Consider the following 19,431-nt stretch of genomic DNA (forward strand, 5'->3'; position numbering starts at 1 on the left):
GGAGGAGGAGGAGAGTCATAAATTACCCATTGCTAGTTTCGGAGCATGTACTGGTGAAAATGTTGAAAATGCTGACAATGATGCTTTAAAGAATGAATTGAAGCAAAAGTTCCCTGAATTGTGGATCTTAAAGAAAACTGTGGGTTAATGCAAACTCAGGTTAAAATTGATGGTGAAGAACTGCCACCTTTCCAGCGTCAGTACCGTATTCCTGAGGACGCCATCCCTTACATAAGGGTTGCAGTCAGTGAATTGGAGAAGCAAGGTGTTGTTGTGAAAGGAAATTCTCCATGTAACAGTCCTATTCTACCTGTAAAAAAGGAAGATGGCAGTTTTCGAATGGTAGTAGACCTGAGACTTGTAAATAAGTACACTCCCTCAGCTGCTCACCTTGTTGCATCTGTCCCTGAAGTTATGTCACAGCTGAGGAGTGATTGTAAAGTGTTTTCTTGTTTAGACATTGCAAATGGCTATTTCTCAGTACCCCTAACACCTGAATCTGCCCTCCGCTTCGCATTCACTTTTGAAAATGTGCAATACTTGTTCATGCGGTTGCCCATGGGATTTCACAGTTCTCCTGTGTATTTCCATCAGGCATTAGATCAGATGTTAGAGCCCCTGGGTTACGGAGACAAAGTCTTGCAGTATGTTGATTATTTATTGATTCAAACTGTCGATGAATGTGAACACAGAGAAACCCTTGAAAATGTTTGTCAGGCTTTACAAAATGCAGGACTCAAAATGAGTCTGGATAAAGTACAATTGATGAAATCAGAGGTTAAATTTCTGGGTGTGTCTGTCTCAGCAGAAGGAAAGAAGCCCATGCATGATAGGGTTAAAGCTATTCAGGCTGTCCCCATACCAACTAATATTACTGAACTCAGAAAATTTGTGGGTCTTATTAATTTTTCCAGAGAATTTATTGAAGATTTTGCTTATTTGGCTAAACCACTGTATGATTTATTAAAAAATGTTGATAATGACTTTGACCCTGTTAATGTAGAGGGAACCGCCTTACAGGCTTTTGAGGGATTGAAGCGCGCCCTTACGGCAGCTGCTGCATTGGTTAACCCTGACCCTTCCCAGCCTTTCTACATTCAGACTCACACTGGTGATATCTCTATTTCTTCAGTGCTCCTACAAAAATGGCCCAAAGAAAGCCCAGAAGTGTCTAGTCAGTTGTATGCCCTAGGTTACTACTCTAGGTTGCTTACCCCCGTGGAAAAAGGATTCACTCAGTGCATGAAGCACCTACTGGGCGTGCACTGGACTATGAATCAAGTGAGACATATAGTGGGATTTGCTCCTTTAATTTTACATACCCCGCATGTCACCTTAAAAACTTTGCTGAAGGGAAAAGCTTCAGGTATTAATTCACAGAGAATGGCCCAATGGATCGTTGATTTTGAGACTAGAGACTTACAAGTTGAAGTGGGTGAGAAATATCACTTAGCCCAGATGATGCGGTATGCAGGAAAAAGTCACGATTGTCAAATTGAACAGGCTAATGTTACTCCCTCTCCCTTCCGAGCAGACTTTCAAGATGGAATCCCCTGTGCCTATATTGACGGAGCTCGCTATTGGCATGAGGGGCATTACGTCACAGGCTTCGCTGTGTGGTTTCCAGCTAAGCCATTGCTGCTGCAGTATAAACTCCCTGGTCATTTCTCTGCTCAAAGAGCTGAGTTGGAAGCAGCTCTACAGGTCATTCTCGTGTGTCCAGAGCCAATGAATATCTTCAGTGATAGCGCATATGTCATGTCGTCACTCACTCTATATCTTAATGTATGGGCCCTTAGGGGGATGGTTGATTCTCAGAACAAGCCCTTGCAGCATGCAGACATTCTAAAACAAATTGAGCAACGGGGTAAAGAATTCCCAAAATTATGGTCGTTCTGTAAAATTAAGGGACACCAGAGGTTGATTCCTGACCCCCACATCCTTGGCAATGCATATGTAGATCACGCGGCCAAGGAGGCTGCACTCACAGGCGATGACAAATATCCTCAAGAAGTCATCGCTGCAGTCACTGAGAAACCCCGAGAGCCCCCCCCCCCTTGTTTTCTCTCCTCTGCAAGATCTCATAAAGGCACAGGAGAAGGAGGGTGACTCATCCCTGTTCAATTCCCTTGAGTCCCTGCCCATTGAGGGGGAGTGTTTGTACTACAAACGGGTTAATGATAGACTTGTGCCTTACATCCCAACAACAATGATTAAGTCTTTGTTCGAATTTTCAAGCTAAAAAAGGTGATTAAAATGGTTCATATCAATCAGTGCAGACTTCTTAATTATTTTACTGAGATTTCTGGTAAGAACTGATACTCCACTCTTTTTTTCTATTTTCTCCAGGTCCGCTGAAGATTTTCATATTTGACTCCTGGGACCATGAACCTATTGGATGATAAGGAGAAGATGTTTCACACTATACAGTGCGACTCTGATAGTGTGAGAGGGGGAGAAGATCAGGAAAATCCAGAAGACAAAGGATGAGAAGAAAAAGATCAAAAGACTTGACTAATGTGCAACTTATTTTTTTCGGGACTATTTGAATTATTTTTTTATTATGTGTTTGTTCTATTTTTAGGGACATTTGCCTTACACACACATGTGCATAAAGTGCTGAATTACCTCAATATTCTTATTTTCAGTAATTCACCCATGAATATTACAGTACTGTATGTTGTACTCCGGATAGAGTACAAGAGGGGGACTTGTAAGAGAATGGTCAGTCATAATATACTGAGCGGCCATGTTGTCTCTAGCAACCATTTTGTTGAAAGTTAGAGAAGATTCAACTTTTACAAAAGAGCTGATAAAATGTATTAAATGGAGGATGGAAAATGAGATCATGTCTCCTAGCAACCTCAGCCGATGTGCGTAGAGGAAGATTGGATCAATCAATAGGGTCACAGGTTACCAAATATATGGTCAGTATGCTTATACGTGATAGTGTGGTAGCGAAGAGTAGAGTAGTTAAAATGTCAGGATGTAAGAATTTAGGGACCTAGACTGGAGACAATGATAAGATTTTAGGACAGTAGCCATAGATACCAATGACTTATGGGTTTTAGTGTTGCTTGAAGAAATGTTAATTAATATCTTCGTATTATGTCATTATATTCTCTGTTCTAAACCACATTTCTGTAGATTACCATGAAAACGCCTTAGAATTATAATGTTAACGCCTTTCTGCGGCAAAATGCAGCTTTCTTTGTTCTGATAATGTATAAGAAGCCCCTGTTACTGTCGATCGGGGCCATTCCATCGCCATCATGCCACTGTGCCTCATCATGGCCAGGGCACAGAGCCTTACCATCGCCAGACTTCCTAGCGAATCTCTGCCTGTCTGTATTCCTGTTTTTGCCCGCATATTCCAACTCCTCTGTTATTCTGTATCTGTTTTGCCGTGTATCTCCGAATAAACCTTCAACCTCAGCTTGATAAGAGATCGTCTGTGGAACTTCTTCCCGACTCTTCCAGCTCTCAATAGAACTTTTTCTTACAGTAACCACTATTTTTATTAACTCTGAATATCTCTTCTTCAGCACTTTGCTCTGTTTGTTCCCTGAGGTAATTCTCCATCCTAGAGGTGCCATGGTATTCTTCCCTATATGAAGACTATTATCTCCCCTTTTCCTACTAGTCCACTTTTTAAGTAAAGCCATAAAGGATCAAGTAGGTAATTCCTTCACCTACAAAATGGCCTCTTACCAAGATGTCTGACCACCAACTGCCACTTCAAAGTTTAAAACTCTGTCCCAGGACTTGGAGTATACCCCTTCTATGTGACGTTAGAGCTGCAGTCATTGGCTGAGTGCCCCAAGTCATTTTTCAAAAACCTTCGGTATATTAAAACAGAGCTGGGTCACCTGATCAAGCCTGGGAGAGTAACCCTTTTAGTGCTGCCTGTCAGCAAGTCTGACAATGTATTTAAAATGCCCAGGCCCCATAAACATTCACAGCATTTATATAACAACACACTATATATCTGGTATCCCATACAAATGGCACACAGCAAAATCAGTTCAATAAAGGCCTGAAATGCCACAATTTGTAGCCCACAGATAGATCAGGTGTCTGACGGAGATACCAGACTGTTCAATATGTGGCCTGTATTTTTATTTTTTAAAATTTTTTTGCCCAGCTAAATTGTGTCAACAAGTAGGCTAAGAGAAGACAACAAAAAATTTCTATGGAGGCCTGAAATGGCATAATTTTGAGCGCAATGATATGCAATCCGTGTGGTGGACAAAGCACAGTGTAAAATATCTGCCCTGTAGCTAAATAATTTTTGGCAGCTATGTATTTTTTGGGCAGCAAAATGGTGTTAAGAAATTCTATAAGACACTCCAAAAAAATTTAACAGTGCCACAGAAATTTCTGCGCGCTCAGATGTGATGGCTGGGATAGGCAACCCTGTTTAAAATAGCAGGATTTTCACACTGTACTATGAAAAGGCTCTGGCTGTATTCTGCTGTGTCAACAAGCAAAAGGAGAAAAAAGGGGGCTCTGGATTGCTTTGGAATATAATAATCAGGGTTAAGATGTCAAAAAAATTATTCCTGCCCACTGATACCTGGGGAAATATACTGTATATACGGTCAATATATGTAATGGGCAGCAGCAGACCGTAATGGAATGGATGTATGCAATAAAGTATGGCACATACAATGCCTCTCTGCTACTGATATCTATATAGCCACATACAGTGCCTGCATGCCTTGTGTGTATATATATATATATAACACGCACATATACTCCCTACCTAGCAATGCAATCTATATACCCCGTAATTAGTCCTTAGGACTGTTGGTTTAGCTGGATATGTGGATTAAACGATGGTATACACAAACTAATAAAAGCACAAATCTCCCTATCTCAGCAGCAGCTCTCCCTACACAGTCTGATTCCAGAGGTGACTAGGCTGAGCAGGGCGGCGCCAGGTCTGATATAGACCTGATGAGGCGGTTTGACCAGCCAATCACTGTAATACCACAACCAAGACGGCTGTGGCATTACAGTGCGTGGCAGACAATCCCTGCATGTTGATTGGCGCTCTAAAGAGCGCCAGAAAATGCAGGGCGGGGACCTGAGCTCCCGCTGAATAATCCCGGAAATGCTCGGTGCTTGCCGAGTACAGCGATACTCGGGTGAGTACCGAGTAGTGGCAAATATGCTCGCTCATCACAGGTGCCATTAATACAGGTAATGAGTGGAGAACAGAGACGTCTCTTAGAAGAAGAAGTTGTTACAGGTCTGTGAGAGCCAGAAATCCTGCATGTTTTAGGTGACCAAATACTACTTTTTTTCCATCATACATGACAGCACCACGAGAGAGGGGATCCGCCCAACAAGGACAGGAAACCTTCAAGATAAAAGGGGCGGCTCCTTTCTCCGCCTCAGTTGGTTTCCTGTCCTTAATGGGGAACCCTCAAGATGAAGACTCTTGAAGATTCTTGAAGAAGAGGATGCCTGGGTCGGATGGTTACTGGCAGGCACCGGTCTGCTACATCCATCACCAGGTACCGGTAGTCACCTCGGGGGCCATGTATTCCCATGCCCCCCTGAGCAAATGCATGGCCACAGCCCGTGAGGCAAATGCCCGGGTGAAGCTACAGCCTCGGAGGCCACATTCGGTGTACCCTCCCTGATGCCAACACACCCCCATGGAAGTCCACGGAGGCCACTATCTGTGCTCCCTCCCACGTGTGGTGGCCATGCAGCCCGTGAGACACATCGGTGCCCGGGAAGAGGTAAAACTCCTCGGAGGACAGATTTATCTACCCTCCCTGTTGAGTCCAGGACGCCGGTCACTTTAGGCCATAAAAAAAAAGCAGTACCTGCAGAATCAGTGGTGGCCAGCGGTGTAATCGCTCCAGTCTCACAGGTATGGAGGCGTGGAGGTGACCGGACGTTATAGCAGCCAGGCGTTACGGTGGTGCAGCGTTATCGCTCCCTCCGGGCGAGTCCAGGTATGGAGGGGCTGCGGTACTGGATGTCATGGTGGCCGGGTGTCAGAGAATGCTGAGATTAGGCCGGGAGCGCATCGGAAATGACGCGGGCGCGCACCAGAAGTGACAACCGCGGAGCAGAGGACGCGCACCAGAAACTGGCCAGGGAGACTCCCGGAGTGTAGAAGGGAGCGTGCACCCGGGAGGAAAGGCGGGCGCGCTCTGGCGAACATGCACGGGGAGGAGTTCAGCGCATTCTGGTAATGGTTACTGAGGGTGCGCGCAAGCAGGGCATAGTGCGCATGCGGGGGATGAGATCCAGGAAGCGCATGTGACCGGCAGGTACAGGATCAACCAGGTGATCAGCTAATTAAATTAAAAAAAAGGTAGTGCTCTTATTTAAAGGCAACTGGAAGTGCTGGGGGGCGTTACTAGGCTAATGCTGGGTTGAATGTGACTGCACTCGTCAGGAAGCAGCTAAGCAGCTTGAGGGATGGAGAGCCCTTCGCTAGAGCACTTGCAGCCGCACCAGGAGGTGCAGGAGTGGCTGTTTCGCTCAGATGATGAGCCAGACGCGCCGCAGCAGCATTGGGAGCCGCACGGGCGGATTGTCACCGTTCTGAAAAGGAGGGGTCCTTAGTCTCTACGGGAGACAGTGAAGAAGGCCAGTCAGCCTCCAGATCTTGTACCCGTTCTGTGAAGCATCCAAGTGGTGAGTGAGCTTCGAGAAAGTCCAGCACACTAATGTCTGTTCTTTCTCTCTTGTCTCCTATCGCCCCTCTTTTTTTTTACATACATTGGTGGGGTGGAGTATAGGAGGTCCCTAAAAAGAGTAGATCAAAATCTAGGAATAAAGAATGTCCTTTATGCAATAGTCCCTTAGGAGCATCCTGGAATAAAAGATTGGGCCAGGACTGTATTAATAAACAGTAGCGGAAGAGACACTCTCTTTCGCTGATAACCTAAGATCTCTGATTCAGTCAGAAGTCTGTAAATCAGTAAGGGCTTTACAATCAACGGATACGGATAGCAAAGCAAGAGATAGGTCCAGCCCCTCAGTGGTCTCTCAGGAGGACTCCACAGGATCAGAGGAGGACTCAGCAGCTCTGATGAGGAGGACGCGTTCCCAGTGGAAGTTACAGATAAGCTTAGAAAAGCAATCCGATCTACTAGGGGGCTGGTAGATGAGCGTCCAAAAAAGACGGCTCAGGATCACACGTTTAGCAGTTTGCAAAAGGAGAAACGTAGGGCCTTCCCTATTAACAAACAGCCGTAAGGGCTCATAAAAAGAGAATAGGAAAAACTAGAGAAGTCCCAGATAATCAATTCCCTGAAAAGGAGGTACCCCTTTGATGAAGAGGCATCCTCATTCTGGGATAGAGCTCCAAAGATTGACGTAGCGATCTCAAAAGTCGCCAGAAAATCCTCCCTACCCTTTGAGGACCTCTGGACAGAAAGACAGATAATTGTCTTAAAACAACCTGGGAGGCCTCAGGTGGGGCACTAAGGCCGGCCACTTATGTTGCTAGACCCCTAAAAATATGGGTTGATAACCTGGCTGATCAGCTAGAGCAAAGAGTCCCCAGGGAGTCTATCTTAGAAGCAATACCGGCCATCAGAGCAGCGGCAGTCTTTCTAGCTGAGGCTTCAGCGGATTCAGCCAAGCTAGCAGAAAAATCAACAGCTTTAACTAATGTGGGATGCCATGCAGTATGGCTCAAATGCTGGCCAGGGAACACACAGGTAAAGATGAAACTCTGCTCTCTGCGTGTGAGGGAAATTTCCTGTTTGGACCGGCATTGGATGATGTGTTGGAGAAAGCCGGTGACAAAAAGAATTTCCCAAAACAGCCATTTCCTTCTGAAAGGAGCGCCGAAAATTCAGAAGACAGCAGTACAGGGATCGAGACAGAAATAACTGACAAGCGATCCAGAGGAGGGAGAGGTTTCTACTTCGACAAACCCTCCAAAGACACCAAAAAAGCCTCCCAGTGACAGTCCTCAGGTGGGGGGAAGGCTCTCTCACTTCCTTCCAGCCTGGGAGAAGATCTCATCCAGCACCTGGATCCGTCAAATTGTGGGGTCAAGTCCGGAGTTAAGGTCCCACCACTGGCCGCCACGAAGATACATGCAGACTCCAGTACAGTCCTCTCAAGAGACGCAAGTCAGTCTGGAAGGGGAAGTAATCTCGCTTTTTGTCCTGGAAGAGGTTTCAGTAGAGGAAAGAAAGGAAGGTTTTTACTCTCCCCCCCCCCCCCTTTCTTATAAAAAAAAAACCCAGACAATTCCTGGAGGACAATTATAAATCTAAAAGGCCTCAACAACTGTCTGATAGTCCCATCATTCAAAATGGAAACAAGATCGGCAGTGAAGCTTCTCTTTCCTTAGTGCTATATGGCAGTCCTGGACCTCAAGGACGCTTTATTGTCATGTCCCGATCCGACAACGAGATTGCAAATATCTCAGGGTGGCAGTCCAGATGAGGTCTCAATGGTGCCACTTTCAGTACAGGGCTCTGCCCTTTGGGGTAGTAATAGCCCCCTGAGTGTTCACAAAATTAATTTCAGAGGTCACAGCACATCACAGGGAAAAAGACACTGGTGATACCATATCTGGACGAATTCTTCATAGTGGGAAGAAATCTCTGTCAAGAACAAGTCAAAATAGTGATGGAGACACTACAAACGCTGGGATGGCAGCTGAACCTCAAAAAATCCAAACTAGAGCCAGCAATGATCCATAATTTCTTGGCGTTAACAGTGGACTCTGGTGCAAGAGTGTCACCTCCCAGAGGAGAAAGAAAAGATCAAAAAATTAATCATAACAAAAAAACAGAAATGACTCTGAGAAGGGCCATGTCAGTGTTGGGGTCCCTAACCTCCTGCATACCGGTGGTGAAATGGGCCCAGTTTCACACAAGGGAACAATAATGGTATGTGCTACAAAACGATCTGAGACTTCATGGACAGTTACAGCAGAAGCTCACCCTCCCGGACCCTGTACTCCAGTCCCTCAGGTGGTGTTTACAGATAGACTCATCTCCAAGAGGAGTACCCTGGACATACACGGCCTCCAAGGTGGTCACAACGGACGCCAGTCCTTGGGGGAGGGGAGCCCACCTAGACACACTATGGCTCCAGGATCCTTGGGCCCAGGAGGAAAGAAATCTATCCTCAAATGATGGGGAACTTCTAGCAATCGAAAGGGCACTAAAAGGGTTGTTGACACACTTAAGAGGACACCATGTGTGAGTCGTATCGGACAACCGAACAGCGGTCGCATATGTAAACCACCAGGGTGGCACCTGTTCTCAGTCCTTGATGCAGATAACAAAGAGGATCATGACTCTGGCAGAACACCATTTCCTCTCATTATCGGCCCTGCATATCCGAGGTGTAGACAACCTGAAGGCAGATTTTCTGAGCAGGAACCACTTGAGGCAAGGAGAATGGTCCCTAAAAGAGGGACCATTTTCAACAGATAGTGCAACATGTGGGGAAAACCCAGTATAGATCTCTTTGCCTAAAAAGCCAACAGGAAGGTTCAGAAATTCTGCTCCCTAAGTCCAGCAGACAAGGCCGTTGGCAGTAGACGCCTTTGGGATAAAGTGGACATCAGGTCTCCGGTACGCCTTCCCTCCAATATGCCTCATACCGGCGGTTCTGAGGAATATCAGGGAGGACAAAGCCAGAGTGATTATGATAGCTCCCTTTTGGCCGAAAAGACCATGGTTCTACTGGCTGAGAGTGATGTCAGTAACGGACCCATGGGTGCTCCCAGAGGACCTCGACCTTCTAACACAGGGTCCCTTCATCACCCTCTGAAGTCCGGGCTGCATTTGACAGCCTGGAATCTGAAAGGTCACTACTAGAGAAAAAGGGATTCTCAGCGGGGTTAATATCCACCTTACTCAGTAGCAGAAAATCAGTAACTACAAAAATTTATGGAAAGATATGGAAAAAATTCTTATCTACCTCAGGCCCAATATGGGAAGGGGAGATCCCGATAGTGGCAATACTGGAATTTCTGCAGAAAGGTTTAGAGTTGGGGTTAGCTGTCAGTACCCTCAAAGTACACGTCTCAGCCTTGTTCAACTGGGACCTGGCAAACAATAGGTGGGTGGCCAGGTTTATCCAGGCCTGTACTAGAGCTGACTCTGTCCCGTCCCCTACTCCTCCTTGGGACCTAAATTTAGGTCCCAATCATCTCTGCCAGAGTCCGTTTGAACCACTAATCAACATCAGATAAAGTTCTAAGGCTGGAGTCACACTAAACAATAAAAAAATCGGTCCAATTTTGACTGACCGAAATCGCACAAATGTTTCTTCACCAGGGATCCGTCTGTCAGCCAAATTTCGTGTGATGATGCGATTTTACTCGCATCTAAGCATCCGTTTGACATCCGTCTGGCGAGATTTTCTCGCAGGCTAGCAAAATGGACATAATGGAAAATAAATAGAAAATATATATATATATATATATTTTTCTAATTCATACAGTTCTTCATAGCAGTATAGCTGCTGAAACATTTGCCGGCTTTTGGAAAATCATTCTCCTACCCGACATGAAATGACACATGGTTTACATACAGTTAGACATCTTAACCATTTCATTTCATGTTTTTTTAAGATGTCTAACTGTATGTAAACCATGTGTCATTTCATGTCGGGTAGGAGAATGATTTTCCAAAAGCCGGCAAATGTTTCAGCAGCTATACTGCTATGAAGAACTGTATGAATTAGAAATATATACGTGTCATATAGACACATTTATTTTATTTATATTTATATATATATATATATAATGTCTAGATCTATTCTTTGGTTTCTTTATTTAACCAGTCAGTGTGATTTTACTGTACTGTAAAAAGAATTGCCGGCTTTTGGTAAAGGACACCGGGTGCGATTTTATTGCAAGTCACACATCTGGTCCGTTTGTCATCCGATTTTTTTCTCGCCCCCATAGACTTGCATTGGCGAGTCCGATCCGAAAATCGGTGACAATCGCAGCATCCTGCGATTGTCTCGGTCCGAGGAACGGATCCGACAAAAAAACGCATGATGGGAGCAGCAACATAGAATAACATTGGGATGAATGCAATGCGATTTTTTTTTTATCGCATTGCATTCGTCCGATTTAATCGCTAGTGTGACTCCGGCATAACATTAAAAACAGCCTTGTTAGTGGCACTCACATCGGCCCGTAGAGTTGGGGATTTTCAGACCCTCCCTACACTCAGATCAAGAACGATAGAGTTGTGTTAAAGTTAGATCCAGCATACCTTCCCAAGGTGGTATTGAAATATCATAGGGCTCAGGAGAGTCTTACCATCCTTTTGTCCTAACCCTAGTAACCAGAAGGAGGAGAGGCTTCATTGCCTAGAAGTTAGATGATGTATCCTGCAGTATTTAGAGGTAACAAGACCTTGTAAAATACTACCTTATTTTTCTCATACCAGGGGGCAAGAAAGGGCCTTAAAGTCTCTAAACAGACTATAGATAGATGAGTGAGAGAGGCCATTATGCTAGCGTATAGTAGTGCAGGCAGGGCTATTCCAGAGGGTCTATAAGCCCACTCCACGAGTGCCATGGCGACGTCCTGGGCGTAGAGAGCAGACGCCTCCATCGACCAAATCTGTAAGGCGGCCACTTGGTCCTCTCCATCTACATTTTTCAAACATTATAGGTTAGACCTATCTGCTACCTCTGATCTCACATTCGGGAGAAGTGTTGCAAGCAGTGATCCCTCCCTAAGAGAATACAAATCTCTAACTCTCTCGTGGTGCCGTCATGTATGATGGAAAAACATGGGTATTACACACCTGGTAATGTGTTTTTTCATGAGACATGATGGCACCCTTATATTCCCTCCCTATTGATCACATCATTAGTTGGGTGCATTATTAGCATTATACATTCCCTGGGGTTTTGGAAATTTAGTAGTGTGAAGGATGTATTATTTATATGTACACTAACCTGCGGAGTTCCTCTCGTGCTCTGTAAAACAACTGATGTGGAGAGAGGAGCCACCCCTTTTATCTTGACGGTTTCCTGTCCTTGTTGGGCGGATCCCCTCCCTCGTGGTGCCGTCATGTTTCATGAGAAAACACATTACCAGGTATGTAATACCAGTGTTTTTCCACCAGAATTTGCAAAATAAATCTTGCCAAATCAGACAAGGTGATTTTCTGGATTTGTTTTCTCATTTTGACTCTCATAGTTGTGGTCTACCTATGTCAATTACAGGCCTCTCATTTTTAAGTAGTAGAACTTGCACAATTGGTGGCTGACTAAAATTACAAGCTGAGCATTTAACTCCTGGCATTTTCATAAGGGAGTGGAAGAACTTGCTATTTTGCCTGTCCCAAAGAGGAGATTTAATCGCAGATGGCATTTCTGCTTCAATGAAATGGAGAGAGACACAGCTATTGGAAAATAAAATTTTTCTGGCAGCTATTTATGTGGACCCAAGTCATCGTATATTGCTTGATGATCAACAGCTTACTAAAGGAAAAGAAGCTCTGACTGAGGTAGCAGTTAGGATGAGTGGCCTACAGGAGGACTGGGGTCCTGACAGTGCTACTGCTGCCATATCTTTATCCTCATCAGATGAGGAGTTTGACTTTGACAAGTATTTGGATGATATGGAGCAGGCAAAGCGTTGCTGCAAGGAAAAAGATTTCACTCCGTCTCCTATAGCAAGCAGATTGACCATATTTCAGCAAAATGTTTCACTTGAACTCAAAGAAAAATTCAACCGTTCATCAAAACTGTGCATGAGGCAATTCCTTTATACCCGGAAATTGTTAGAGATGTTGCCCATGTGGTTACGGCTTTGCCTCCAACCCAAGTTAGTGTAGGGAGGTTGTTCTCTGGCCTTAAAATTATTAGGTAAGATTTTAGGTCATCTACAGTTGTGGCCAAAAGGATTGACACCCCTGCAATTTTGTCAGATAATACTCAGTTTCTTCCTGAAAATTATTGCAAACACAAATTATTTGGTATTATCTTCATTTAATTGGTCTTAAATGAAAAAACACAAAAAGAATTGTCCTAAAGCCAAATTGGATATAATTCCACACCAAACATAAGAGGGTGGACAAATGTATTGGCACTGTTTGAAAAATCATGTGATGCTTCTCTAATTTGTGTAATTGACAGCACCTGTAACTTACCTGTGGCACCTAACAGGTGTTGGCAATAACTAAATCACACTTGCAGCCAGTTGACATGGATTAAAGTTGACTCAACCTCTGTCCTGTGTCCTTGTGTGTACCACATTGACCATGGAGAAAAGAAAGAAGACCAAAGAACTGTGAGGACTTGAGAAACCAAATTGTGAGGAAGCATGAGCAATCTTAAGGCTACAAGTCCATCTCCAAAGACCTGATTGTTCCTGTGTCTACCGTGCGCAGTGTCATCAAGAAGTTTAAAGCCCATGGCACTGTGGCTAACCTCCCTAGATGTGGACGGAAAAGAAAAATTGACAAGAGATTTCAACGCAAGATTGTGTGGATGTTGGATAAAGAACCTCAACTAACATCCAAACAAGTTCAAGCTGCCCTGCAGTCCGAGGGTACAACAGTGTCAACCCGTACTATCCGTCGGCGTCTGAATGAAAAGGGACTGTATGGTAGGAGACCCAGGAAGACCCCACTTCTTACCCCGAGACATAAAAAAGCCAGGCTGGAGTTTGCCAAAACTTACCTGAAAAAGCCTAAAACGTTTTGGAAGAATGTTCTCTGGTCAGATGAGACAAAAGTAGAGCTTTTTGGGCAAAGGCATCAACAGAGTTTACAGGAGAAAAAATAGAGGCATTCAAAGAAAAAAAACACGGTCCCTACAGTCAAACATGGCGGAGGTTCCCTGATGTTTTGGGGTTGCTTTGCTGCCTCTGGCACTCGACTGCTTGACCTTGTGCATGGCATTATGAAGTCTGAAGACTACCCACAAATTTTGCAGCATAATGTAGGGCCCAGTGTGAGAAAGCTGGGTCTCCCTCAGAGGTCATGGGTCTTCCAGCAGGACAATGACCCAAAACACACTTCAAAAAGCACTAGAAAATGGTTTGAGAGAAAGCACTGGAGACTTCTAAGGTGGCCAGCAATGAGTCCAGACCTGAATCCCATAGAACACCTGCGGAGAGATCTAAAAATGGCAGTTTGGAGAAGGCACCCTTCAAATATCAGGGACCTGGAGCAGTTTGCCAAAGAAGAATGGTGTAAAATTCCAGCAGAGCATTGTAAGAAACTCATTGATGGTTGCCGGAAGCTATTGGTCGCAGTTATTTTGGCTAAAGGTTGTGCAACCAAGTATTAGTCTGAGCGTGCCAATACTTTTGTCTGGCCCATTTTTGGAGTTTTGTGTGAAATGATCAATGTTTTGCTTTTTGCTTCATTCTCTTTTGTGTTTTTTCATTTAAGACAAATTAAATGAAGATAATAATACCAAAGAATTTGTGTTTGCAATCATTTTCAGGAAGAAACTGAGTATTATCTGACAAAATTGCAGAGGTGTCAATACTTTTGGCCACAACTGTATGAAGGAGGATCTGATGGAGGCAATTCTATTTCTTAGAACAAATTCAGAGACTGCACAAATGTTATTTAGTATGTTTTTGTTGAAAACTGTTTTTTGCCACTTACATAGTTTATTACATAGTGTTATGTATATATATATATATATATATATATATATATATTTATACTGTGTGTGTATATATAATCGATATTACATAGTGTATTACATATTTACAATTAGTTTTTTGTGTTCTAAAGTTGTATTCCAATAAATATGTATTATGTTCTATCTAAATATCTTGATTATTGTATCATAAAAATGATTGAATGTCTGATGTTCACATTGTACAATACATTTTTCACTTAAATATAAGCAATATATGTTGGAGTCGGAGTCGGTGGAAAGGAAATTGAGGAGTCGGAGGTTTGGCTTACAGACTCCACAGCCCTGCTTGTCACAGCATCTATTTTTATAATAGGTAAATGGCCACTGGGCAAAGATTTAATGTACATTTATGCATTTGCACTTTCTCCTAACATGGATGCTTTGAAAAATACCTGTTAGGATATCCCATAACAAGTTCGGGACATTTATATTGTGTACATGAGCCTATTAAAATGTGGACAGGATTCCCTCAAACTGATCCTTTTCTGACATCATATTTATTAACTTTTTTATATGCGGTTTGTTTCTGGCATATCTTCCCCTATACAAAAGGCACCTTTGTTTTTTTGTACCATTGTCTAAGGCTAGGTTCACATTGGCGTCCGCAGCGTATCAGCTGCATTTGTGTTTATGCGTTCCATAGGACATCAGGCAAAAATGGGCGTCTCATGGAATTTCTATTTACATTTTGAAGAACGCATGCGTACGCATGAGTTCATATAGACTAATGCGTTTTTTTTTATCTACGCACTCATCCACATGCGCATATTTGACTGATTTTTGCTGCTTCCAAAAATGCAACGTGTTCACCGGACCCCTGCGTACGCTGACGCATGCGAACAGATGCAAACGCATGCCCATGCGTACACCATGTTAAAGATAGGGAAACGACGCATGCGGATGGAACGCTGCGCACACGGACGTAAATGTGAAAGCAGCCTAACAACTTAGTAAAATAAGGGTATGTGCACACGCTGCGGTTTTGGCCCTGCAGAACTGCAGCATTTCCGCAGACATGGTACTTTACCATGTTAGCCTATGGGTTTTAAAAACCGCAGTGCTCACGCTGCGGTTTTTTACCTGCGGAAAAGCTGCGGGTTTTTTTCCGCAGCATGTCAATTGTTTCTGCGGATTCTGCTGCGGTTTGCCACCTATTCCATTGTCCAGGTGTAAAACCGCAGGTCACTTTACCTGCGGTTTTACCCGCGGTTCCGCAGGAAAAAACCCGCAGGTGAATCTGCAGTGTGTGCACATACCCTAAGAGGCAGTGCTGGGTTATCATAAATGTAAAGCTGGAGGATCCCACAATCCAGGGTAGGTCTGACTTTGGTAGAAATTTGGATTTAATAATTAAAAGGACCCAATTTTCATTACAAAAATGTGTCAAATATATCAAGTCTTATTTACTATGGCAAACATGAAAAATTAGTAGTGAGGAAGTATTTGTGACATTATAATATTCTAGACTGGCACGTGTGTGTATGTTATATATAATAAGTCATGCAATGACACACATGATTCATTAGAATTTTATTTTAAAAATAGAATCTTACATTGTAAATGTTAATGTAAAAAAACTACATTTTCATGAAACTTAAATATGATATACATTCTGAGAAAAGATATCATTTTCTTTAACATGCGTTTTAAATCCTAAGATTTAAAAGGGGTGAGCTTTATAAATCTATGAGTGACAAAAAACCCAGGGAAACCATCAGCATGTCCCACCGAGTTGCCATCTCCAGCAGCTAACTACAGGACCAACTTCAAATCCAAAAACATACATAATGAAGTCAAAACTAGCTCAGAAAATAGTTCTTTATGAGAAAATCTCCAATAAATTTAAAGAGCTCAGCAGCAAATTTACAGTTATAACGGTGCAGGGACAGTGGTGGAGGTTTTACATGTAGTGTGCGGTTTATTCTTGGTTGTGAGCATGAAGACAGTAGCTGATCAGTGCTTCAGACCACAAAACATTGCCCAGATACAGGTAAACACAATACAACTGGAAAAAAAAGCAAACCAGCAAGGATGATACAAGGTTGACGGCAAATTTGAGAAATCATGATTTCTGGATATTACACATATACAAACCATAGCAGCATCTTTGGGTTTAGGTTTCCATTAATAGATTCACAACAGAGCTTAATAACCATGTGTGATTGGTGACAGGAAAAGAATACACACATTCACATTTAGTGAAGTTTTTAACCTGGCAGAGCAAATGTGTAAGAAGTAAAAATGGTACCAGTACGATGTGGAGCAAAACACAAAAATAAACAAGTGGAGCTTAATAATTGACATCCTCTCCTCCTTCCAGGAGCTTTACATTGCTATTTACTTTCTAAAAATGTCAGATTAGCTACATGGTGTTCCAAAGACTTTACTCCAAAGGCTTCTACGGTTTTTCCTTGTAGACCATCTTCATTTGAAACATTCTGTATCCTGTTCTCTTTCCAGGATCCTGAAGGTCGGTAGCATCCATTACCCACTTTACACTGCAAAGTAAGAGAATACTTTGTTTCAAAGAAAAATACTACAAAGTAACACAGAGCAGATTTTATTATTATTCTATAGATCCAAAATAGGCAAAGGAGAATGAAAAGAAACTAATTATCAAAGATTTGAGTTGTTTTTGGCAGTGTCTTTGTTGGATCAAAAAGATGAAAGGCAGCAGTGCTGTGTCCAGTAAACTATCCATATATTTATCCCAATGTTTGTTTTTAAGAATTTATCAGTCTTCCATAACACTAAACTCGAGTTGTCGTGTCCTTTAATGATGTTACTGTTTGGTAACAGCATCATAGTGTCTCTACCATTCAGTATCAGCTTACTAACGTGGCAGCACTGGGTTAGTGTTATGATCAAAATCTCGCTCTTTCACCGGCTGTGGGATTTAACACCTCTAAAGTCTGGTCTTAACTTTGGTAGAAAGTAACAGGGAACCAGCTCTAATATACGAATTGCTGGCAATAACTACTAAATAGCAGTCCTGCCCCTTCAGCCAGCCTCAGCACTGTTTGAGGTTTTTCAACAGTGAAGTGACATGTACTGATACTTATAAGTCACACAATGGAGTTTTTGTGGTACGTGACGTCTGTAAACTTCAAAGTTTGCATTTAGGGAGCACATGAACAAGAGAGGAAAAAAACAACTGAAGGTTCTAATCTCCAAAGAAGCAAGATGAGCAAATAAAAAAAAAAATAATACTGGTATTCTACAAATCTAATAAATGACATTTATGGTCAAGGGTAAAAAAAAAACAAAAAAAAAAACTGCTTGGTTACAACCCTTATTGGTATGAATGTATGGTATTGGTCTTCAGATTGTGATATCCATGTTGCTGACCTATCAATCCATCACAAATATAAAAATAAATTTGGATTTGTCTATAATGCCTAGGTTGTATTTTCATTTGTACCTGTCTCTCAGTCCAGAGAGGAAGTAAAAGACAGATCTGTGAAAATAAAAAGCACAGGTAATGGACTTTCCACCTTCAGCATCTGCATCAGCTACTCACCTTTCTTAGTAATTTGCAGCAAATTGGAAGAACTTGAGATAGTATCATCATGACTGCCTTTGATTTCTGAATACACGTGTCAACCTACATGATGAAGATAAATTAAATAGTCACTCAAAAAAAAGTTTTGCTATTCCACACTGCAGTACATGTAACCATTGGATGGAGCTATGAAAGATTTCTCTTTTGCTGACCAACAATGCAAGTCAAAGGGCTTCACAATGTTATTGAGCAAAAAACACAACTTTGAGGAAATGTCACTTGTTAAGATACAGGAGTTAAATACCTTTTAAAAATCCTTGCTCTCCCTTTGTTCTGCAGCTCTTTTCCATTTTGCACTGCATCTCCCAATTTCAGAGATATTCAAATTTGTTGTGCACTATGTGAAATCTCTGCTAACAGCTCAACTTGGCATTTCTTTAGTCTTATGCATGTGAGCGCTTTCTCCTCAACCTTACAGACTGACAATCATAGCTTTTTTTCATCCAAGATTGATATAGACTGCTACATCAACTTGTAAGCTGTGTTTGGAAGAGTGGGAGGGAGTGATGAAATTATACACACTCAGTAGAAACACCCAGTTAGACTGCAACGCAAAACTAAAACAAGAATGGGCACATCAAGTTAGCTCAGGGAATTTGCCAGGTATTTGACTTTGTTTTTCTTAGCAATTGATTGGTCCCTTTTAAAGGGAATTTAGCAGCAGGATTTCACCCCTCTCTCCAAGCTATTTAGCATGTAGCTCTTTCAAAAACAAGTCCAGCAATTCCTTTACGTGTCTATACCGTTCCTCCATTGCCAAGAATCGGCTTCAGATCTACCAAAATCAATAGCATATCAATTCAAACACTGATTTCCCATTTCTACATGAAATATAAATAGTTTTTGGAGTGTGAAATCCTGCTGATATATTTCCATTAACATATACTTATGAGACACATGGGAGCTATGCAATCAAGTGACATCGGTAGCTATAGCATTTTCATTACTGAGTTCACGTTTCACTGCAGCCCAGCCAACACCTTTAATTGAGTAAGCATCCAAATAACCAATATTACTTTATCACATCTGCTCGGTGATTGAATTATCATTCAGAAAATCTGTTTGGCACAGCTAAAACAAAAACTTCTGTTAATGGAATCAGTCATGTCCCGAAAAGCTATTAACCTGCAAATATAGGGTTAATCTGCAGGTTAACAGCGTGACTATGCTGTGTGGCTGCCTTACTTTCAGTCACAGGCAGGATGCACGGAGTTGGCTACAGTCAATGCTCACAG

The 19,431-nt window shown here is 42.6% G+C and overlaps 1 protein-coding gene across 1 annotated transcript in view; it reads right to left on the reverse strand.

The window, feature by feature from the left end:
- Positions 1 to 16,151: 16,151 nt before the first annotated feature.
- CTNNAL1 (catenin alpha like 1) overlaps positions 16,152 to 19,431 on the reverse strand; it is a 288,515-nt gene continuing 285,235 nt past the window's right edge. Inside the window, exons 18-19 of the mRNA XM_073587855.1 lie at positions 18,155 to 18,238; positions 16,152 to 17,132 (exon numbers count right to left, since the gene is read on the reverse strand). Coding sequence (XP_073443956.1) covers positions 16,968 to 17,132; positions 18,155 to 18,238 — 249 coding nt within the window. The 3' untranslated portion in view covers positions 16,152 to 16,967. The remainder of the gene's footprint in view (positions 17,133 to 18,154; positions 18,239 to 19,431) is intronic.

Source organism: Dendrobates tinctorius, unplaced genomic scaffold, assembly GCF_039654945.1.
Source record: "Dendrobates tinctorius isolate UK_male_01 unplaced genomic scaffold, ASM3965494v1 ptg000102l, whole genome shotgun sequence".
Lineage (NCBI taxonomy): Eukaryota > Metazoa > Chordata > Amphibia > Anura > Dendrobatidae > Dendrobates > Dendrobates tinctorius.